Raw genomic sequence first — 24,196 nt, 5'->3', positions numbered from 1 at the left:
AGGGGAGGAATAGAAACAAAACATTTTTTGCATACATTCTAAAAACACACACACTAGGAAGAGACAAAGCTTTAATAATATTTTTTCATTTGAATTAATTCCTTTACAAAGTATTTGGACCATGACCAAATATAAGGACAGATGTTACAAAGAAAATGGACAAACCTTTTATTTGAAATAACTTTTAACAAGTATTTGGATCAAGTAATAGGCTATTCGTGACAGACAGAAAATGAACAAAGCTTTCATCTGAAATATAAAAAAAAAAAAATCTTTACCATGTAACTGGACAAGTTTTTTTGTTTGTTTTTTTTGCTTTCAAGTATCAAAACCAATTATTGGGACAGTCATAAATAATACGTTTTTAACAGCACAGGTGACCACTTACGGACATTTCAGGGTTGAACTTGTGAAAGTTCTGAAAACAAATTGCAGGGAACTAAAAATAATGTTAAACTAAAAGATCAGTCAAAACAACATTAAAAGACCTATGCCCTTATGTTAAGCTCAGTCCATGGCAAACTGATTATCAATATCAGAAGATCAGTCAGAACAACATTAAAAAGACCAATTCACCCATGCTTGCTCAGGCAAATTAGAATCAATGTTGGAGGTCAATTAAAATATTAAAAAGATGCATTTATCCATGTCTCACTCAGTCTGTGGTGAATTGAAATCAATCTTAAAGGCCAATTAAAACATTAAATAGACCAGTTCACCCACATCTCACTCAGTCTGTGACGAATTAATATCAGATTTAAAGGTCTTTTAAAACATTAAAACGACCAATTCACCCATATCTCACTCAGTCTGTGGCAAATTAAAATAAAATTAATAGGTCAATTAAAAAGAAAGAAAACCAGTTCACCCTCATCTCATTCAGTCAACATGATATCAAAACAATAAAGATATTTAAAATAAATGTAAAAAAAAAAAAAAAACCACCTAATTCAACAATGTCTCAGAGACCACATCAAATTTTAAAGAATCATTGAAAATGCTTAAAAATATAGTTTGAAATATTGATTATAACATAAAAATACAAGTTCTGATGATTAAGTCTATATAAAAGAATACAAAGCTGTAAAACAACACAGGAAAGATAAGACAAATAAAGCATAAAAACATAAAATTACAACAGTAAAATCAACATATTTACAGTAAATTAAAACAACTTGCATACAGATTCGGTATTTATTAAAAAAAAAAAAAATCAATCATAAAATCAAAGCTTTTTATTAACTTTTTTTTTTAAAACACACACAAAAAGGAACTAAATACATGGCTGTGAATGCCAGCCATGGGGACCCCCTGCCTCTCTGCTCATGTGGGCGTCATGGAGCACTGCAGGCCAGGACCGTGGCACTGGGTGGGGTGGGGGGGGGAATGGGGGGGGGGGGGGCTGGGAAGGTGAGGGGAAGGGGCAGGGAGGACTGCATGTTAGGTGCAGAAGGCAGGGTTTAGATGTCTGGCCGCGCCAGGGACCCACAGGAAACATGCAGCTGCGCCAACACGAACAGGCAGCCCCGTGTGACCGTGTCCAGCATACTGACCCTGTGCCTTGGGGCAGTTGAAGGGGCCTTCGACGGGCGTACCCCAAGGCATAGACGAGCACACCAACAACCATGCATGACTGGACCCAATGTGCTCCCTGTGTTAAGAGTTTACGGGAGATCAGCAGGCCACGCCAGGGACCTGCACAGGGAGCACATTGGAAAACAGCCTTACGTGGATGTACGTGTGTGCTCCGTGTGCTGAGCGAGTTTACGAGATGTCAGGCCACGCCAGTGACCCCAGCACAAGAAGCACGCATGGGAACGGCCACACACTGAGGCTTGACTGACGTGTGCTCTGTGTCCGTGTGGAAGCTGACAGGATGTGGCCATGCTAGCAACCACAGGAACATAATGCACACCACCCACGCTTGGTCCTGAACTGAAGTGCTGCATGATGCACACACTTACAGAGACGCAGGAGATCCTTAAAGGCTGGCATCAACGGTCACTGATTTTTTTTTTTTTTTTTTTTTCAACCAGTCAGAAAAAAAATGAAAGAATGTTAAAAGGTTTATCAAAAGAACCTTTAAAAACCATTCACTCATGTCTCATTCAATCTGTGTAAAACCTTTAATTAAAAGAAATTAAAACAATGTAATTTTTTTAATTAAAAAAATAAAAGATTCTTTTGATAGGGGGAGTAGATAGAAGAGAGGGAGACAGAAACAAAGAAAAAATGGCAGTAAAGGGAATCCTTTTAGTCGCCTCTTACGACACGCATGGGCAGCAGGGCAGTGTAATTCTGTGTCCATAGTGGACGCCCCTTTCCTGCAAGGGATTCTTATCGGAAAAGCAGAATAGAATGGACAAAGACTCATTACACAATAATGAAACAGTTAATTTACACCACAGTGAAGGACTTACATAACTAGACAGGGGAAAACAAACTCTTGAAGGAAAGACATATACAGCAGAATAATCCAGAGCAGAACATTCTCGGACAGATGCTGAAATAATCACTTTTTGCACTTAGTAGAGGCCTTGACAACAGGTCTTTGACAAGAGGGGAAAACACCCAACACACTAGATGGCTCTGAGTGAAAGGGGGGAGGGGGTCAAGACTTCATGAGTGTCAGTAACCCATGGAACGGGAGGGGAAAGACTTTTAAACCACAGAGTACAAGATACATCACCACAGAGGACAAGTAAGAAAAGTACTGAGATGAGGTTGGAAAGACATGACAATATTGGTGGAGTTTTTACAACAGAATGAACAATACATATCAGACCAGAGCAACAATCTTACGAGACCAGAGGGAAGATGACTCAGACCCGAGAGGGGAAAATTTAGGCTCTTGAAAGATTGCAGAGGTGAACTTTATCAGACCAGAGGGAAACAACTTGTCAGTTTGAAGGTGATTTTTTTATTTTAAATAATAATGTCGAAGAGAAAAGTCGACCCACGTATAAATAATTACACAACAGAAAAGCAGAGAAGACAGACTAGAAGATCAAAACCCAAGACCAGATGGGAAAGACAGGACAGATTACAAAGGAAAACACTATATGACTCCAGGGTCTCCCTGACCCCCTCAGAGTACCCCATGTGACTCCTCGGTCTTCCTGACCCCCTCAGAGTACCCCATGTGACTCCTCGGTCTTCCTGACCCCCTCAGAGTACCCCATGTGACTCCTTGGTCTTCCTGACCCCCTCAGAGTACCCCATGTGACTCATTGGTCTTCCTGACCCCCTCAGAGTACCACATGTGATTCGATCCTTGGTCTTCCTGACCCCCTCAGAGTACCACATGTGACTCCTCGGTCTTCCTGACCCCCTCAGAGTACCAGATGTGACTCCTCGGTCTTCCTGACCCCCTCAGAGTACCACATGTGACTCCTCGGTCTTCCTGACCCCCTCAGAGTACCCCACGTGACTCCTCGGTCTTCCTGACCCCCTCAGAGTACCCCATGTGACTCCTCGGTCTTCCTGACCCCCTCAGAGTACCCCATGTGACTCCTTGGTCTTCCTGACCCCCTCAGAGTACCACATGTGACTCCTGGGTCTTCCTGACCCCCTCAGAGTACCACATGTGACTCCTTGGTCTTCCTGACCCCCTCAGAGTACCCCATGTGACTCCTTGGTCTTCCTGACCCCCTCAGAGTACCACATGTGACTCCTTGGTCTTCCTGACCCCCTCAGAGTACCCCATGTGACTCCTCGGTCTTCATTACCCCCTCAGAGTACCCCATGTGACTCCTGGGTCTTCCTGACCCCCCAGAGTACCCCATGTGACTCCTTGGTCTTCCTGACCCCCTCAGAGTACCACATGTGAATCCTTGGTCTTCCTGACCCCTCAAAGTACCCCATGTGACTCCTTGGTCTTCCTGACCCCCTCAGAGTACCCCATGTGACTCCTTGGTCTTCCTGACCCCCTCAGAGTACCACATGTGACTCCTGGGTCTTCCTGACCCCTTCAGAGTACCCCATGTGACTCCTTGGTCTTCCTGACCGGACACTGCAAGACAATAATTTTTGGTGCGTTTCAGCGAACGTTATGACCCAGGCTTTTTATAAGCCATATGCGGTCACAACATACCCAAACACTATCCCTTGCATACAACAAACCAGGCAAATACAACCATGAGTGAAACAAAACAAAGAAATGTCCTTGAAAAAAAAGTTGTCCTCCCTCAGTACAACTTGCAGTGATCAGCAAACAATCAAGCATGGATATAATAACACAACATTATGGGAACACTGAAGAAATACACAAAGAAATATCATTTACTGTCATTAAGCAAGTACTACCCATCAGATACCGCAACACAACCAATGCCAACATAACCATGGGCAGAGCAAAACAAGAAACCTTATACCCGCTCTGACTGCAGCAAGTCTCACCTTCCAGACAACTTGCATGGACCCAGCATAAGCATTTTAACACAGCAATCTACTGACACCGTCGATACAAAAAAGTAAAGAGCAAACAGTGTCAATAAAAAAATTAAAAACAAACCAACCAACCAACCAACCAACCAACCAATCAATCAGCAGTGATTAAACTCACGCTGCTTCTCTTTTCTCAGTATCTGCTTTGCCATCTCGGGGGAATGCCTTTATTCGCCCGAGCGGAACACCACCGGTGTCTTGAGACACCAGAAGGTGCCGGCAAAAATGTTGTGGCATTCCAGATGCACATCGGCTTCTGGTACAGACTGTTCTGCGGTCACATGGTCCCGTGTTCCCATGGGTTTCAGATGCACCGGAGGGAAATAACGTTTCAACTCTGAATGAGCGACCCACTTTTCCTCTCCAATTCCAACCCATGGGCCGAATGACAAATGGCACCCCATTCTTGCCGGGGACAATAGTGACCTTGAAAACCCAAATCACCCCAGAAGTCCTTGATTTTGTGACGGGTCCTATAGATCTCCCAGCTTCAAGACAGGGGACATTCTGCTTCCATCATGGGCCTCCTTTCTTTTCGAAGCACCTTGGAGGAGATGCTTCCCCACTTTTTCGTGAGCGTCAGTCTTTTTTAAGTGGTACCCTAGCCACTGAGTGGGCATCACAGCTCTCCACTCTTTCTCTTCTTCTCCTAAGAAGAGCCCTGCTGTTCTTCTGCCATGGTCAACAAAGCAAAAGCCTAAAAAAAGAAAAACAAAAACAAACAAAAAAACCCCAACTAATTATACTATCAATAACTAAAGAAAACAAATAAACATCATTAGGTCCACCTACAAGATCTGAAATCTAAAGCTTGAAGAAAACTGAAGCAAACACAACACCAACATCCTCAAGCTGATCCACAGCTATTCATGTCATACTTAAAATTATTCTAACGTTCAATTGTCTCTCCACAAACACCACCATGGTGCAATTTGTGGGAAAGAAAAACAAAAATAACAAAACACACAGAATCTCATTAATCAACACATGAACTGCCATTGCATGTATTTTATGTTGGGGGACGAGGTGTGATGGGTTGTTGTGTCAAGCACGCATGTAGACTCGATCGTACCACCGTGGCACTCACGTCCAATTCTCCATTCAAAATTTTTATTCAATTTCATAACAAAACTTAACAAAACTAAAAAAATAAATAAAATAAAATAAAATAAAATAAAAAACCACCTCAGGACTAAGTTGTTCCCACAGGCACTTGTGCCCACTGCCTGTCAGCCTCACACACACATTCTGCCGGTGAACCTAAGTCACCCAGTCTCTCCCCTTCCACAAAACACCTGCTTGCTCTGTGGTGTTGTCTCTCCAGCGGTTGGAGCCAAAGTGATCCAGAACTCTAAGAAGATGTGCAATGTACTATTTTCATCCTTCCTCAACACACTGTATTACCCCCAGATTTAGTCCCCAAAATACTATCGTTCACAAAATAATAAACACCAAATTTTCAGAAACTCTAACCTAAAGCAAAAAGATTTTTAAAAATCCTTACCAACTAGGCCAAGCTAGGTTGGTATACAAGAACAAAAAAAGATATCCCTGCACTTCTAATGGCGGGAAAATTAACAAAGGACGCTTATAACCCCTCATTAATTAGTTCTAGACATTCCAGGACATAAGTCAACCTGGGTCCCCGATAGCTCAGAAGCATAAGCCAAGTGGTCGAAGGGAGATAACCTAGCCCTTCCACTCAGTTCAGCACAGTCGGTAACAAACATTCCTGTTTCGTATGAGAGGCCATTTTATTGTCCTGTCACAATAGAACGGTGCTATTTTTACAATTTTTTTAAAAATACATATGTGACCAAGCGCGCTATGCTTGCTCCAACACTATTCACGCACAAGCCAGAGCAGACGACGTTTACCCTCCTAACCCTTGCACAGAATATGTGACGTCACTCTGCTTACATCATTTTGTCCTGGCCAGACCACCTGCTGACTGCTCGACCAGTGTCGCGTCGCGATACGTCATTGGCTGAGAGCAAACTTGTGTTTCTGTTCCACAGTATTTAATTAATAGCTCTTTTGTCAGATCAGTAAACTACTAGTATTATATACTGGCAGAATCGTCTTCATTCCATCTTTAAATCTATTCCATTTATGTTTGCCTACGTGAAACTGATTTAACGCAGTTTGTAATTTTCAGCGACGAACTCGTTAAAACTGACCCTGTTCAGGTGACTTAAATTAAGATTATAAATTCATCTTAAATAATCAACACTTCATTTTACACTCATTATAAAGTAGGCGTTGAGCTCTTTCTTTCGCAACTTATCCGATGCAAATCGGTTCAGTAATCATCTAGAAATCTGTCACTGAACACCTTGTAACAAGCACAGTTCTCATCGGATTTCTTCAGATTAGTGACGATCTGGTTTGCAGCCCACGTGATTGTCTTTGTAGTTCGCCTAATTTGTATAAAATGGCCGAGCGGGTGATGAGTGGTCTGTGCGATGAAGAAAACAAATGTCACAACTGAGAAAGACACATGATGTACAAGTGACAAGTGACACAAGAGTCGACCACATGCCCGGCGCGTTGGGCGGCTGATGGGGGCGCGTGGTGGCCGGGTGCCGCCGCGGGGTTCTTTGGGGGGCGGCCGGGCGCTCCCCCTCTCGCCGGGCTCTCTTCCTCCTTCGCCGTCGACCACACCATAAAAATTACCAACACCACCACCACAAACAGTAACAACACCACCAACACAAAAAAGCAGAACGCTTAGCAACAACGAAACGCAAGACCCACAAACTACACAAACAATCCTCATAAGGCAAACTAACCAAACCCAACCCATACACCACAGCACAACCACAGACAACACAAGCAGTCAACATTACAAACACACAACCTCAAAATCATACCAATACAACCCCATTACAACAGCAACACACACAACCCCATACACACCAAACACACTAACAACCCCCTACCATCAAACACACACAACCCCAACCACACAAACGAACAACTCCTACCACCAAACGCACACAACCCCACCCGCCAAAACAAAAACAACCCCCTCACCATCAAACACATACAACCCCAGTGACACACACATACAACCCCCTCACCACCAAATACATACAACCCCAACCACACAAACAAATACCTGCATTAAATCAACTCCAACCGAACAAACTTGACCTTAAGGGTGTAGACGCCAATAGGTCGTTAAACTCCAATAGTAGTAGATGAGTGGTCACTTCCACACCCGAGCCAGCCGTGGCCAGCACCTGCTCTCTTTGTCTCTTGCTGTGTCGCGGGCAGTGTGTCGGGTGTGTTCTCACAACAGTGACACTTCGCTACGTATCGCTGTAAGTACTAGTGTGTAGAATGTGTTGATTTGTAAATTGGATTATTCGACACAGTACTTGTGTTCATATGAGTATGTTCAGTTATTGCTTTGTTCAGTTAATGCTTTGTTCAGTTATTGCTTTGACATGTTAGTCACAGCTCGGCTATGATTGATCTAGAAAATTGCCATGTCGTCATATGCTCGTAGCGGTGTTCCATTTGATTCTTAACGTCACAGTCAGTGACGTCTCTGGACACTAGTAGTTTGTTCCAGAATGTTCTAGTGAGTGCGTAAAGTTCATTCACCACTTAATGGTTAAACCATGATGGTGCTTCACTTACTATCTGGTCTATCAGTTTGCCAGTATAATATCAAAGCCACTGATTCTATTATCTTGTTTATTATTCATGTATTATTTTACATGCTGATATCAATTGTACTGCTACAGTGTGCTCAGTACAGTATTCTGCTGTTGTGATTACAAGATAGTGTTGGATTAATTGTTTCAATCACTTTAACTGAGCTATTTAAATGTATTAGAAATGTCATTTGATGTCAGCGTTTGGTCTTCACACATATGCATTATGTTGTTGCGTATCCCAAACCCGAGTGATAGTCTTTCCATGTATACATGTGCTTTACTAGTCACTTGTGTCGACATGTTGTGCTTATGACATTTGTTTGTGTCATTCCAGGCACTGTCTTCTTCTTCTTAGTTCTTCTCTTCTATTCTCTTCTCTTAGGTCTTCTCTTTTTATGTCTTCCTTTTAGTTCTTTTCTTATGTTCTCATAACTATTGTAAATAAAACAATAGAAAAACCCATTTGTGACTGGCCTCTATATGTTCCTGGCCTGTGCGTGGGATCTTGTCTATCCTTCAATCAATCATATTTAGTTAAGTCTTTTGTGCCGTACCCTATTATAACCACTCGGTACACGGCTACACATAAAACACCCTTATTAAGGAGGCATTTAAGATGGAAAAATCAAGAATTGTCGAATTGTCTTTTGAGACAGAGAGAGAGGGAGAGACAAGACAAGACAAGACAAATTCTTTATTTCAAGGATAATATATAAGCACAGGTGTGATTTTTTTTTTTTTTTTTTTTTTTTTTACATCCAATCCGCGCCCTGAATAGGGTCTACACTGCACAATATTAAATAATATGAAAGCAAGCATGGTGTTAGTAGAGATACATAACAGAGGAGAAAAAAATCATTCACACACACACACACGCACACACACACGCACACACACGCGTGCGCGCGCACATACATGGCATACAGGTACAAGCATGGTGTTAGTAAAATGCACAGGAAAAAATGAACAGAATGAAACAAACAAACAAACACACACAATACGCACTGCACTACAGACCAGAGTGGGGGATGGAGGGTGAGGGAGGTTCTCAGTCAACCATACACACTTGACAAGCAGTATCATTAAAATGAACAATTTACATTACACATTATGGCATAAGGTGGGACAGGCAATGTTGTTGTTTTTTTTTAAGGTGGTTGGGCAATGGTGTTGTTAAATTGTTTCTTGGAGTGAGTTCCATAGGGTGGCGCCTGAGTAGACCAGACTTGATTTGAACAAGTCAATTCTTGGAATTGGGATATGGACTTTGGGGGTATTCCTTGATGAATTTACAGAAAATTTTGGTGGTGCATTACCTGTCATAATCTTTTGCATCGTGATTCCTTTGTTGTACTCTAATCTACGGATTAGTGGGAGAATATTCGCTTGTTTATAGTCTGAGTCTAAAAGGGAAGTCTTTTCAAGGAGTACCAGCTTGAGCCCCCGTGTATGAAGATTCTGTAACGGCTTTATGGTGTTCGCACTTGTGGAGTCCCATAATGTTGATGCATAATCTATTGTAGACTAGATATGTACTTGAAAATAATAATTTCCGTGAATGAAGGTCAAAGAAATGTTTCATTTTGGATAGTTGATAGGTTGTCAGGGCTGTCTTTTTGCAAAGGGAATTTATGTGAGGATTCCAAGTGAGATTGTTGTCAATTATGATCCCAGAACTTTATGATCACTGACCTGTTCAATAGGTTCGCCTTTAACTTGGATGGGAGGAAAATTATGTATAGTGTTTTGCCTCTTTTGTCTGGTTGTGATTAACATGCATTTTGTTTTTTGAGGGTGAAGAGACATGTGGTTTAGTTCGGTCCATATAACGAGTTCATCAGTACTTTCTTGTAAGTCTGTTGCAAGAGCGACAATGTCAGTATGAGAAGTGTGGATTGTTGTATCGTCCGCAAAAAGTTCGCACACGGATTTCATATGGAGCGATAGTTCGTTTATATATATATTGAGAATAGTAAAGGGCCTAGAACAGACCCCTGAGGAATTCCATAATTAAGTGTTGTTGGTGCGGAGATTGATGTACTCATTGTCACGCGTTGTTGTCTGTCATTTAGAATTTAAGCAAACTAAGACAAATGGTTTGACAGACCATACAGTTCAAATTTCTAAGTAAGAGGTTGTGGTCTATTACATCAAATGCTTTAAAAAAAAAAATTAATCAACGAATAAAACACCCCAATATCTACTGTTACTGACATTGCTAAGCCAGTCATCTACAATGTTTATCAATGCTGTGTGGCATGAATGCTTTCATCTGAAACCAGACTGAGCTGGATGTAAAAGCTCATTGACATTAAAGCGATGTGTAATATGCTTGTTCATGTGCTTCTCCAGTGGTTTTGAAAGAATAGAAACAATGGAAATTGGCCTGTAGTTTGAAGGATCGGTGGTGTCTCCTGATTTGTAAATAGGAATAACTTTCACTTTCTTAAATGCGTTCGGAAAGTAGTTTTTGTCAATACACAGATTCAAAATGTACGTTAATGTGTCCGTGATAACTGGAGCAGCTAGTTTAAGAATTCTGCTGTCGAGGCTATCCAGTCCGCGGGTTCCTATCTGTTTTTGTTGGATAAGGTAGTTATAGACTTCAGATACTGTTATGGGTGGAATATTCAATTTGATTGAAGTGTTTTTATGACAATACAATTTTAATATTTCAAGGTCATTCAGTTTTGTGTAATCTGTGGTAATAATTTTTTTGGCTATAGTGGAAAAGTGTGTATTTTGTTGATTCACAGAAACGTCTTTGATCACGGTTGATTTTGACGAAGATTGCTAGTTGGTGAGTTGGTTTATAGCTTGCCATACTGATTTTGGGTTTTCTTTCAATGATAATAATCCTCTCTTTCTTTGCGCTTTTGCGAGTTTATTGCATTTCTCAGTCAATTTGTTTGATTTTTCGTGCTAGCCCTGCTCTTTAAGATAGTCTCTAATGTAGCCTCAGTGCCTCTTTCAACTCTTTGGAACATCAAGCTGGTTTAGGAGTGTGTTTAACTCTTATAGTTTCCAGTGTTTATTATATATTGTGTGTAAGAGAGAGAGAGAGAGAGAGAGAGAGAGAGAGAGGCTGTCGTAAGCTTAACGTTCACCCCACCCCGCTCTTTTTTTTTTTTTTTTTTTTTTTTTCTTTCTTTCTTTCTTTTGCTATGTGTATTGTTGTTTTTTAAATGTTACACACTGCAGTACCTAGGGCCCACAGTTGAAACGTTACACCAGTAATGATGAATTATTACAAAACTGATTTATGTACACTGGATGTCTTGTTTGTAGCGACACCTTCAAGTTCGTATACTAAGACTTCAGAGTTGCGTCTCCTGTTTTGCCTTAGTAACGTGTTAGAGTTACTCCCTTTTTGTTTCAACAACGGACACCATCACTATGGACTAAGACTGAGTTATTACAGCTGCAGTTTAGAACCCACTAAAACCTGATCCGCTACTGGGCACTCGCATTTCAATCCCTTCTTCTTTGTTGTTCTTCATCATTGCAAGAAATGTACTTCTGTTTTTCTTTTCTTTTCTTTTCTTTTCTTCTCTTTTCTAAATGTAACATGCAAAGTTTAGCGAATTATCGGTGACGTCCTTCATGGTCTTTTCGAGGGTCATGCGTTATTGCGACAGGCCGACAGTAACTTGACTTTGAGAGCTCTCGCCACGCACTAATCTGCCCCACTGAGCTGAATGGGAAGGAATGGCACCCGAGATAACAGAAACAGGCCGCCGCGCGCGGCAGCCGGTTCTCCGGCATCTTGCTAGAGGCTGGCAGCGAACATTTAACTGCTGGACAATAGTAGAGTTTAGACATTTTCAGCAAAATATTTAATCATTGTTTGGCAATAAACTGCGAGAATAGGTATGGGAAAGAGTGCTATTTGTTAAAAACAAACAAACAAACAAACAAAACGAAACAAAGCAAACAGATAAACGATCTTTTATTTTCGATCTCTCTCTCTCTCCCTCCCTCTCTCTTAGTCTTGACCATAATATTAATGATGATAATGACTACTAATAATGATAATGATTATAATATTAATGATGTTGATAATGATAATAACAATTGATGATAACAATAATAATGATAATAATAATAATAATAACAACAACAACAACAATAATATAATAATAACTTGATATTAATAACTAACAACAACAATAATGATAAAAATGATAATAATAATAATAATAATCAAAACAGCAAATTGTTGTCTTCGTATCAGTATCAGTAGGTCAAGGAGGCGTCACTGCGTTCGGACGAATCCATATACGCTACACCTCATCTAAGCAGCAATAAATAAATATTATTTTAAATAGATAAATAAACAGAAAAAAATAACTTTTTTCTGTTAAAAAAAGTCTTAGGCAAATCGTACACTTAAGTCGACAAATGTTGCCCATCAATAGAAAGACAAACAAAGAACTGTGCCTGAATGTGTGTAAAGGAAAGAAAATGAAAGAAGACTTTTTTTTAAAGTCAGAAAAGAACAGAAAAAAGAAAACGAAAGAAAAAAGAAAAACAGAAAACAAAGTAGAGAGAAAAAACAGAAAGTGGGAAAAATAGGATGTTGGAGGCCTCACAACAGACACCCCAAAACATCGTCAGTGCAGTGTGTGTGTGACAACAACAACAACAAAAGAAAAAGAAAAAAGGGGGAAAAAAAGTAAGTGGGGAAAATTAGCTATGAGGTTGGGGGTCCCACAAAAAAAACCCACAACAACATCAATTCACAAAAACAACAACAAAACAAACAAGGAAACAACAGCCGAAAACTCTCTCTCTCTCTCTCTGTGTGTGTGTGTGTGTGTGTGTGTGTGTGTGTGTGTGTGTAATATGCTCAAAGGAGGCAAAAAAGTCATTTTAGCTGTAAGTAAGATGATTAGATTTGCAAATGTTGCCTAGTTATACTTTTGGAGTTAAAAGACATTTGTGTTTTCTCAACTTTTATGTGCCATTGGTGTGTATTTGGAAATGTTTGTTATGGGCACGAAAAGAGTATTTTGCAGTAATCCTCCATACTCCAATAGGAGTGAAAGGATAATTAAAACTTGAAACTTGAAACTTGCCATCGCCTTTATCTAGTTTTCTCTCTTTGCCCCCCTCCCTCCTTAAGTTTTTGTCGCAGTTAACATTTTACAGCCGAGTAACCCATTTATCTATCCCTCTCTCTCTCTCTTATCCAGTTGTTTGTATACATTTAAACCAAGGTAATTTTAAGTCACAACAGATTTGCCAGCTTAATTAGAGAGACTCACAGAGAGTGGAGAAGCGTTCGCGGCAGGCAGTAGCCTCCAGCAAGATGGCAGCCTGCTGGCGCGTGGCCGGCCTCCCTTCTTCCCCTCCATACTATTGAGCTCGATGATCTACACCTGTGGTGACACACTTACTAACATAGGATGTCCCACATTTATTCTGCTCAGTCACTATCTTAGTTTGACATGCTTGTACAAACAGTAGTTTTATCGGCTACTGCGGACCTTCCACAACTGAGTGTCACCACTGCAGTCAAATACAGCCCTCGTGATCAGGCTTACATAGGGTAGACCAGGACGTCGATCCAGGGGTAAGTCAGACTTTTTGGTCTTTATTTGATGTCTTTTCGGTTTCCAGTAATTTTGGTCACATGGCCAAGTTATAATGATAGACCGCCTTCTTGCTTTGGCGGCGACAACGCGATGCAAACAGGTACGCTGAATGCGAAAAAAAAAGACAATTAGAAGGTTTTTCTTTTTAGGATTTGCTGCAAGCAGTTATCAGATATAGCCTAGTAACCCAAACATGTACCAGGGCCCTGGCAGACAGACAGAATGAAAGGAGACACGATGGTGGCCAAACACTTCATGTTAAGTTAACACGGGACTGAGAGAGGACATGACATTACCGACATGTTTTGCACAGCCATCAAACAGATCCACAAACCTGGCACAACCATCAGGAAGTGACATGAAATATTCTGGCGCCACCAACTATAGACATACTGTCACGATGTACTGAATGTATTTGACTAAAACATGCAATGATTTCCGGCCCTTATGTCTCATCGTCTTTTCTGTACTTACCTAAGTCTGTTGAACGCAGTGCTGTGGGTGAGTAACAAACATACGAACATACTGAAGGTTGAAAGCACTGAGAGAGAAAGAGAGAGAGAGAGTGTGTGTGTGTGTGTGGCATATAACACTATCAAAGAAAATGCCATACCTCATACGTCATTTTCCACATTTCGTCATTCATCCTTGACAAAGGTCTATGGACCTACCGACATTTTCGCACTGTGTGTGTGTGTGTGTGTGTGCGTTTGTGTGTTCGCGCGCGCGCGCGCGCTTCAAAACTAGCTAATGCTTGGTATCATTCTGACATACACAGCTGTAAACAAAACCTGTACAAAAAACGCAAAATATATATCAGTGTTGGGGCAAGTTGGTCTCTTTACCATGAGGCAAGGTGGTCCCTGGAAGGCTGTCAATGTCGTCGGCAAAACGTAAGTTGACGATTGTTCTGCCTCCGATGCTCACTGTTCCTTCGTGATCTTCCAGTGTGCCTCGTTCAGGATTCTCTGAGAGAAGATGTGAAAGAGGGTAGGTGAGAGCAGACAGCCTTGTCTGACTGATTGTTGTCCTGAACCAGTCCCTATGCTGCCACTGAAGTAGGCTGCATTGGTTGCCTTGATGTAGAGGTGCTCAATAGCTCTAAGCAGGTTAGCGTTAATGTTGTAGTCTCATAGTCGACCATAAGGCAGCATGCCATTCCCAGTCAAATGCCTTCCTGAAGTCCACGAAGACGTGGTAGAGATCTTGCTCATGTTCGAGGTACCCCTCGCACAGTATTCGGAGATTGAATATTTGTTCTGTAGTACAGCGCCCTGCTCTGAAACCTGCCTGTTCCTGAGCAATGGTCAATTCCGCTTGTGGCTTCAGTCTGTTTACTGAGCACGATATATAGCATGACTTTACTTCAGAATGGGGATTAAGCTGATCGTGTGGTAGTTCTTGCACAGTTGTAAGGAAATTATGCAAATCTGTTATTTTTATCACAGTCCACATGAATGTAATAAACCGTCTTTTTGTTGCTGGTTTTCGATATTGTGCCTATTGTAAATATGATGACCTATAACCGAGTGGATGGTCGTCGTCGCACCTATAAGTTTTCCAGATGAGCTGTCCGTTGGTTCCTCTCCCGCAGCTCGCTGGTATTAGTGGTAATCTCAGGACTGTCCACTCTTTGATTTTTGTCCTGCTACTTTTTTTTTCTTACCTCTCTTCCTGCTGCCTTGTATCATGTCATGTATTGCCCGGCAGAATGGTCTTTGCGAGCCCGTCGGATCTTGTGATGTGTCCGTGCCATTTAAGCTTCCTCCTTCATGGTGACGGTAGTAGGAGGTCGTCGTGGAGTCCAATGGCTTTGGTGATCTTTCGGCGGACCTCAGCGTTCGTAACGTGTTCAGTGTATGAGATGTCAAGTAGCTTTCGGAAGCATCTCATTTCCACAGCTTAGATCTTTTGGAGCTCTGCAGTTAGAGTCAACGTTTCGCAAGCGTAGGAGAATGCTGTACAAAGATTTTGACGCGCTGTTAACACTGGAACTTTTTTTCTTTTTCGTGTGTTTGTGTGTGTGTGGACTGACATAAAAAGATACAAAAAGCTCTCATTGAATACACAAACTTCTGTTTCAGGCACACGTGCACAGTGAACAGTTTAAGAAATGCGCTTGGAAGATTGATGTTTCTGTCAAAAAAAAATTGTGACAGTCATTAAGGGGTTTATAAAGTTAAATGCAGTTTTACACTCTAAAAAAAAAAAAGAAGAAAAAAAAAGAAAAGAAAAAAAACCCCAGAAGAACTGGAAAAAAAGAAGGAAATACACGGATAACGTGATAAAGCGCCTCTGCGGGTTCTTAGTGATGCTGATTACATTGGCTGCATACAGCATCGTTGTTTGCCGAAAATTCATCATCATATCACCATGTCTACCAAAAAAAAAAAAAAAAAAAAAAATTTTTCAAGATCTGAAGTGGTCCCCCAGTCAATTTTTGTGAACGATCAAGTTGCATGCTTTGAGTTCACGACACAACCCAGCGATAGTCATCATGTTTGGAATCACATTCATTCTGTTAGCTATTTCAATGCCCCAGGATTAGGCCTACGTTATTTTCAGTCCCTGTTCGTTCAGGCCTTTGATACATTTTGTTTCATCCCCGGGTAGCACTGGAAAAGAAAACAAACGACTAAGTCTTTCATTTCGAACTAGTTGAAAAATAAAAATAAAGAAGTTCGTCCGCTTTCCTCATTGACGTACCTTGTCGTACCTCAGTTATAATGAAAGCAAAAATATCTTTATTTTCATTTTATTTTGTGTGTGTGTTTTGGGGGGGTTATTTTTATCAGGGAGGGGTTGGGGGGGCGGGGGGGGGGGAGGGGGCGTGCGGTTGATGAGTCATACTCTTATTAATTTTCTGCCGGTGGAAAAGTGCAGAGGATGAAATAAACATAAACCTTTTTTTTTTGTTGTTGATTGAACAATTCTATGTTCTGCACAGCAAACCACCACAAATAATCTATTCTTTCTTTCTTTTTTTTCTTTTTTTGTTGTTTTTCCTTCACAGAAAATCAAAACAATGTTTTCATCTTTTCCACTCGACTTTCTGCTCAGCAAAGAGGGAGCCGTTTTCACTGCTTTGGTTGCAACCTCTGCTCTCAAATATGTTTCGCTGCAACGTGTTCGCGCAGCGCGAGATCAGGAGTTCACCTTGGTGGGTCACGTGTCCGAACTCACTGTTTATCCAATCAAAGCCTGCGGAGGAGTAGATTTACAGTCTGCACAAGCTACCGATGTGGGACTGTGTGCTGATGGCTACTACGATAGGTGAGGGTTGAATAAAATTAACATTGTTTTGTCATTGTTGGTGGTAGTTGTTTTATCGTATTGATTTATCTGGAAGGGGGGAGTAAGGGAGACGTACACGAGGAGAGGATGAGACTGTGGATTGTGTGCCAGTGTGTATGTGTATATGTGTAGTGTGTGTGTCTGTGTGCGCACTTACACTCGTGTCTGTGCGTGGGTGCTGGCGTGTTTTATAGTGTCCAAGACCATCACCTCAGCCAGTAAAACAATGCACATGAAAAAAAAAGTTTCTTTGTGTCCCACAAACCAGATGAATAATACATATATATATATACATATGACATCACCTTAAACTAAGCTATTTCTCTCCTCCACATCCACTCGTGGAACTATGCTCACAGCCGTGGAGCACACGTGCACACCTTCACACGCACCTGCTCAAACACACATGTGCTCAAACACAAGCACAAACGACATTGCTGATGAGTTTCACTATTTGTTTGTGTGGCCTTTTTTTGAAAGCTTCAGACAAAAATGTTTATCTAAATATTATAGAATCTGCACGAACTCCATTGAATTCTTCCTATTGTTTTCTGAAAAAAACAAACAAACAAAAAAACAAACAAAAAAACACCACTAAAAGATACTCCTTGGTTTCTGCTATACGTAGCTCTTTTCATTAATGTTTTGTCTATTGATACGATTTTTTTGTTTTGTTTGTTTGTTTGTATTATGAGTGAAATAGTACGTACTTGTCAATGTGTATATCAAGTGATTGAACGATTGAGCCTACTTCTTGTCTTTGACATCACTTTGTATGATTTATGGGATATGTATAAAAGATGAACGTATGTAATGTTTCAATGCCCCCAGGGGGCACACGAAATAAACTTGCCTTGCCTTGGCACTGACCCTGTCCTGGTCACTAATTCATCAGTCCACTGAAATGCCCATTTACATATGCAATGTGTACAGAAATAGCTGAAATCTGAAAAAGGACCCTTTCATTTGTAAACACTTCACCCCTTACTTCACCGTGCCATGTGTCTCAGTCAGTGTGTGTGTGTGTGGGTGTGTGTGTGCATGCACACGTGTTTGTTTACAGTGTGTGAGTGTGTATGCCCCCTCTCCCCACCCCAGTTGCTTTCAGTAATTCAGTCACATGCCTGCCCCCACTCTTTGACTCAGAGGAAAGAACAGGGCTTGTGAGGGGTAATATGTATGAGACATGTGTGACAGGGAGATGGCGGGTAGGGAGAGGGGTGCATGAATGGGTGTCAATCATATCATTTGCTAAAACTGATACACATGTGTATACTAAAAGTGATGCACATGCATTTCCATCTGCAGACGCTGGATGATCCAGTCAAAAGATACCGGCAGCTATGTGAATATGAGAATGCATCCTCGTCTGACCCTTGTGACCACAACTGTCGACAGTGATTGGTTCGTTGTATCTGCGCCGGATATGACTCCACTTCATCTGCCCAGATACCCCAACCCTGCCGAATTCGAACACGTCAATGTTAAGTGAGTTTGTGCGGTATCAATCACACTCAGAGAGACACAGAAAGAACGTCAGTTAATGGCCAAGGTTCAATAAATATCCTGGTTTGACAATAAGCACAAAAAACAAAAACAAAAAACCCCACATCAAATCCGCCCTTTTGTGTATGCCGTGTGTGTGTGCAGGGCATGGGGGGGGGAGGGAAGGGGAGGGGGGCGTGTTGTTGGTTGTTTCCAGTTACTTGCAAATAGAAATTACACTATCATAACTGTAATTTTCTCTTCCCCTTCAATCCGCCACTTAGGTTGGGGTTTTTGTTGTTGTTGTTGTTGTTGTTGTTTTTCAGTCATCTTTTATTTTCTTATCATCTTCCTTACACATCCGGCCGTTCATCGGATTGTCTGGTTGGTTGGTTTGCTTGTTTGTTTTTTCAGACAAAAAAATATTTTTGTCTTGAATCGAAGTTAATGATTTGGACAGTATAGTTTATTCTCGTTTTCAAGTGTAAAAGTGACTGACTGACATTTTGGACAAAGTGATTGGATGTCAGAGACCTGCGCCATTTTGGCGGGGTCAGAATATGCCTGGCTGTTCATGTATACCATGTATCCGGAGATTTACTATACGTAACTTTCTGGTATATCTTGTTGATTACGTTTCAGTCCTTTGGCAATAAATTAAGACAGAATGGTCAACGCCAATGGGGTTTCCTGTGTGTGTGTGTGTGTGTGTGTGTGTGTGTGTGTGTGTGTGTGCTGTGCAATATGACTGTGATTATACATGAATTCATTTTCCTTTTTTGTTATGTCAAGACAGGATTTTTTTATGGTTTGAGTGGTTGCCTCTGTGTGTGTGTGTGTGTGTGTGTGTGTGTGTGTGTAAGTACACACACACGCGCGCGCGCGCGCAATTATATCATTGTCCTCGCTTTCATGCAGCATCTATGGACAGACCTTACGGGCACTGGATGTCGGTTCCGAGGCCAGCGATTGGTTCACACGGTTCTTACGTCAGCCAGTTCGCCTGCTCCATGCCGGGCCTGGCGTTGGCACTCGTGATGCCTACTACATGCCCTTGAGCTGGGAAACGGAGGCACGAAAAGGGGACAAGGTATGGTGTATTGCATTGTTTTGTCTGTTTTTGTTGTTGATGTTTTTTCACAACAGATTTCTCTGTGTGGAAGGAATGGCGCATGTGTGCGTGCAGTGTGTGTGTGCGTGCGTGCGCGTGCAGTGTGTGTGTGTCCTACCCGTCTTTCGCTTGCCCACCCTCAACTCATCTATTTTCGGATGTTTGATTTTCAGTCGTCAGTAACACGTTACAGTTATCTATAATAACAAAATTCTAACTTAAGTTCAGATGTTTATTAGCTTGTAGTCAAAAATCCTTCTTTAAGGACGTCATTGGATTATGTTACACGTATGAATTTTTTATTGTTCTCATTGTTAACCAGCTAATCTCGGCTGCGAGTCTTCCCTTGTTTGTCATGCCTGGTTGCCTTGTTTTGACATTGGGAACAATCTTGTCTTCTTCAAGAGGTGTTGTGATGTCAATGTTCCGAGTCAATGAACGTACATGTCATGTGCGACTATTTTAAGTTTGTGTACGTGTGACCGTAAACTAGTGTTGAGTATTTGATCGGATGTCTGTACAGGGTTATGCGTGTAAGTTTTCGTTTTTGTGTAAATGCATTTTTTTCTTTACACATGCATGGGTTCTTACATTTTTACAGCGAAACTGAGCATATTTTACTGACACGGAACGACGTTATGAAAATGAATTATAATTGCTATGGTGATAACGATGATGATGATGATACCATCATTGTCATACCTCGTTGTTGTTGTAGTTATTATCATTTTTAGTTGACGTTGTTGTTCTTGTTGTTATTATGATTATGGTTATGATTATTATTTTACGTTGACAGCTAATCTTCCATTCTACGTTGCAGACAGTGTTTGGTTATCTGACAGCCTACCTAATGTGTACAACGGCCTCTCTGGCAGAACTCAACAGTCGCATGGACAATCCTGTTATCATCAGAAACTTTCGTCCTAACATTGTGGTGGACAGCTCCATTCCTTTTGATGAGGTGTGTGTGTGGAGGGGTGGGGGTGGACGGGTTGTGCGTGTGTGTGTGTGTGTTTGTGTGCGCACGTGTGTTTCGTGTGTGCATGCATGTATGCGCACTCTTCAGTGTGCGTGCTTTTGCTAAGTGTGTGTGTGTGTGTGTGTGTGTGTGTGTGTGTGTGTGTCTGTGTTTGTGTGTCTGTGTGTGAGTGTGTGTTCCAACTTCATAACCTTTTCTCCTTTATCTGGTTTGGCGACAGTTTCGTGAATAACATTACACACGCACACACACGCGCAAGCATGCACGCACACTAACACTGACACACAAACACACGGGCACACACACACACACACACACACACACACACACACACACACACACACACACACACACAGAGGTAATGCTTGTTGCAGTTTGTAGTGCTGTCATTTTATCTGTCTGTCAAGGATAAAAGTAACCATGACTTTTCTTCTTCTTCTTTTTTTTTTTTTTAACTAACAGGACAGTTGGGAGGAGATACGCATTGGGTCAGCTGCCAAGTTCCACTACGTTCAACCATGCAGAAGGTGAAATAATTACATTTTGTACTGTGTTAACAATGCACGCCTCATGGTTGACCTCATTGGTATAATTGCATGTATTATACTTTTGTAAATTTTTGTGTTTTGTATGGACTTTGAAATCAGTGTGAAACCAGATCCTAAATCGAGGCTAGGAGCGCAGGATATTAACCCCTTGACTGGTGAACGGCGGTGGTAAAATTAAACCAGTATGGCATGAATTTGAAGAGCAAAAACTACTTGCAATTCACTCTCACTTGTTACATCAGCAGCCAAGGGGTTAAACACAAAATAGATACTGTGATGCGTCTAGCCTACAAGTATAGCCTAACTCTAATGCAGCAAAGCGACCTTTGTCGCCATGCCTTTCCTATCTCCTCCTTTCCCTACTTTGACCCAGCACAGCAGCTCCCAATCTCCACACCCTCTCCTTACAAGAAGAGATGTCTCCTCTGGTACCCCCTCTCAATCTTTTTAGCATTTGTTGTTTTTTTGCTGTCTTTTTTTTAAACCCAGCATCACCTGCTTTTCCTGTCAAATGATGCAGCAGATGGAAAACGACAAAACGACGCTTAAAGCAGCAACCGCCCACAAAAACGTAGGGGGGGCGGGGGGGGGGGGGGGGAATCAAAATCAAAATCACCAGAATGCTGATGTTGGTAGTTGCACATCAATTTGCACACATATAAATACAAGAAAGGTATATGTTTTGGGGAACCAAGTTCCAGACTTCGCTCTTTGCGTGTAACTTCAGAGATAGAGCGAGAGATGGAGACAGAGAGAGAGAGAGAGAGAGAGGGGGGGAAGTAATCTGTTCTCGTCGCGCTTGAACTAGACGGCGGAGTAACGTAGTATTTCAGTGTAAAGTTCATCACTATCATTTGTGTGTCGATACAGATGTGTCATTACAACGGTGGACCCAAATACTGCTGAGGTCAATGCGAAGAGCCAGCCTTTGGCAACGCTTAGAAAGTAAGTATGGTGTTATTTTAGGGGGGAGGGGGGGGGGGGGGCTTGTGGTTTTTGTTGTTGTTTTTGTTTTTGGTTTGTTCGTTTCGTTTAAATTATTTTCTTCGTATCTTTTTTTTTAACCTTACATAATTAACACTGCAATAATCATGTCTTGTTGAAATAGATGTGTGGTTAGGTCAGTATATTTGAACGTGTGCCTTCTTGGAGTTGCAGTGACAGAGGTAGTAACATCACACTTGAACGCAAATTGTGGCACTTATTGTGGTTTTTATGCATGTTTGTGTGTGAGTGTTTGTGTGTGTGCGTGTGCGTGTGTGTGTGTGTGTGTGTGTTTCTTTTCAATTTTTGTTTCATGGCAGCATTTTTCACACACACACGCATATCCAGTCGGACTTAAATCTGGCATTTCTTGCAAATTTGTATCCTATTTTACAGAAAGAGGTGTTACATTAATTGAAATGTTACCCGTCATTGGGCAAGATGCTCATTTACAGACGTTGTGTCAGTGCATAACATGTATTCTAGTAAGACATTGATTGACGTAGGTTATTGCGCACATATCTGACGCTGCTCGTCACCGTACCCGCTGTGATATAATGATCTGGAGCTCCCTATTGCCATTAGTCTATCTTGGTTTTGACTGGGGTTTTGTTTGATTGTTTTTTACGTTTGTTTGTTTGATTTCTTCTTTTGTTTATCTGTTTACTAACATCAAAGCCTTTCAACAGGTATCGCGAAAGATCCCAATATGGACATGCTCCATTGTTTGGAGCATACATTTCACTAGACTGTCAAGGACCAATCAAAGTGGGCGACCCTGTCTACGTCATCAGGCGACAATCTCCAGCTTTCTAAATGCGGACACTGACTAGACTGAACCATCCTGTAGCACACCATGAAACAGCTCGAGGTGACGGTGTTGCGCGCGCGGCACCATGTTACTCCCACAACTTTCTAAGTAAGCGAGAAAGCGAAACAGAAACATGCTGTGTTAGCTGCCATTAATAGCTCCAGATAACCTACGAAGGTGGAAGGAGAGAAAGGAATCACATTTTCATCACTATTCCGTTGGGTGGGTTGTTTGTTTTTACAATGTCATTGTGTAGTGAAAGAAAATGCATGTGTTTTCTTTTTTCTTAATTTTCGTCTTCATTCCTTGATTTTCTTCTTCTCGCTATCATTATCATCGTCATTATTATCATAGTGTTAATCATCCGGATATTGCTCTTGGGTTTATTCGCAGTTGCTCTTGTGTCAGTCCTCATGTTTGCTTTTGTGTATCTTGAAAGAAAATGAGTTTTCTTTTTATCATTTTAAAGCTAATATAGTTCTTAGACTAAATTTGTGGTTACTCTTGTGGTCATGTTGTCAGCTTTGCACTTCTATCAGTTGTGTATAATATACAGAATATATACAGATATACATATGCATACATTTGTGTGTGTGTCAGCGGTGTGTGTGTGTGTGTGTGTGTGTGTGTGTGCGCGCGCGCTCGCGCGCACTTTTCTTTTCACATAACTGTCCGAGATGAGGGGAAAGTTTTCAAAAGAGATTCGAAAAAAAAATCACACATTCTATAAATAAATCTATTCTATAAATCAATATACAACAAGAAAAATGTATTTACACTGAACATGCTCATGCGGCGCATTTGTATGTGTCTGTGTGAGTGTTTTAGCGTGTTCGTGTCTGCATGAATACCAAATGTTTCTGTGCGTATTTGTCCGAGCTCTAATTACAAGCACAAGCGTGTTTGCACTGACGCACTTGCAATTTCTTGAGCTGATTTTTTTTTCTTCTTCTTAATTTTCCACCACTTTTTTTTTTTTTTTTTTTTTAAACGTCTGGTTGAGTAACTGAGTGGGGTGGGGCGGAGAGTCACTATTTTGGAACCAGTTTATGCATACACGACGCCAATTATACCGCAAAATTTAGGGAAAGATTTACGTCGCCCCCTTTCCCCTCCTCGGGGACGGATGGAGGGAGTGGACTTCCATCCGTACCCTGATATTTGACGTGAAATAATGAAATATGGTAGAAAAAAAATGCATAAGCCGGCATGGACAAAACGATTTTCAGCAGTTTCAGTGTCCAACTTGTAAAAGCATACTTCAGCTTGGAAA

General features: G+C 41.4%; 1 protein-coding gene across 2 annotated transcripts; it reads left to right on the top strand.

Moving 5' to 3' along the window:
• Positions 1 to 13,567: 13,567 nt before the first annotated feature.
• Positions 13,568 to 23,473, top strand: LOC143297580 (mitochondrial amidoxime-reducing component 1-like). Of its 2 annotated transcripts, none has more exons than XM_076609980.1 (8): positions 13,568 to 13,689; positions 16,725 to 16,984; positions 18,314 to 18,493; positions 19,409 to 19,580; positions 20,477 to 20,562; positions 21,043 to 21,107; positions 21,999 to 22,073; positions 22,802 to 23,473. In XM_076609980.1, exons 2-8 carry the CDS (start codon positions 16,737 to 16,739, stop codon positions 22,858 to 22,860), a joined length of 885 nt encoding a protein of 294 aa, XP_076466095.1. In that variant the 5' UTR covers positions 13,568 to 13,689; positions 16,725 to 16,736; the 3' UTR covers positions 22,861 to 23,473. The 2 variants fall into 2 exon arrangements, with proteins under 2 accessions (XP_076466095.1, XP_076466094.1); XM_076609979.1 differs by having other exon boundaries at positions 20,422 to 20,562.
• The last annotated feature ends 723 nt before the right edge of the window (positions 23,474 to 24,196 follow it).

The sequence above is a fragment of the Babylonia areolata genome, chromosome 23, assembly GCF_041734735.1.
Source record: "Babylonia areolata isolate BAREFJ2019XMU chromosome 23, ASM4173473v1, whole genome shotgun sequence".
Classification (NCBI taxonomy): Eukaryota; Metazoa; Mollusca; class Gastropoda; order Neogastropoda; family Buccinidae; genus Babylonia; species Babylonia areolata.
This window is presented reverse-complemented; position numbering and strand designations above follow the sequence as displayed.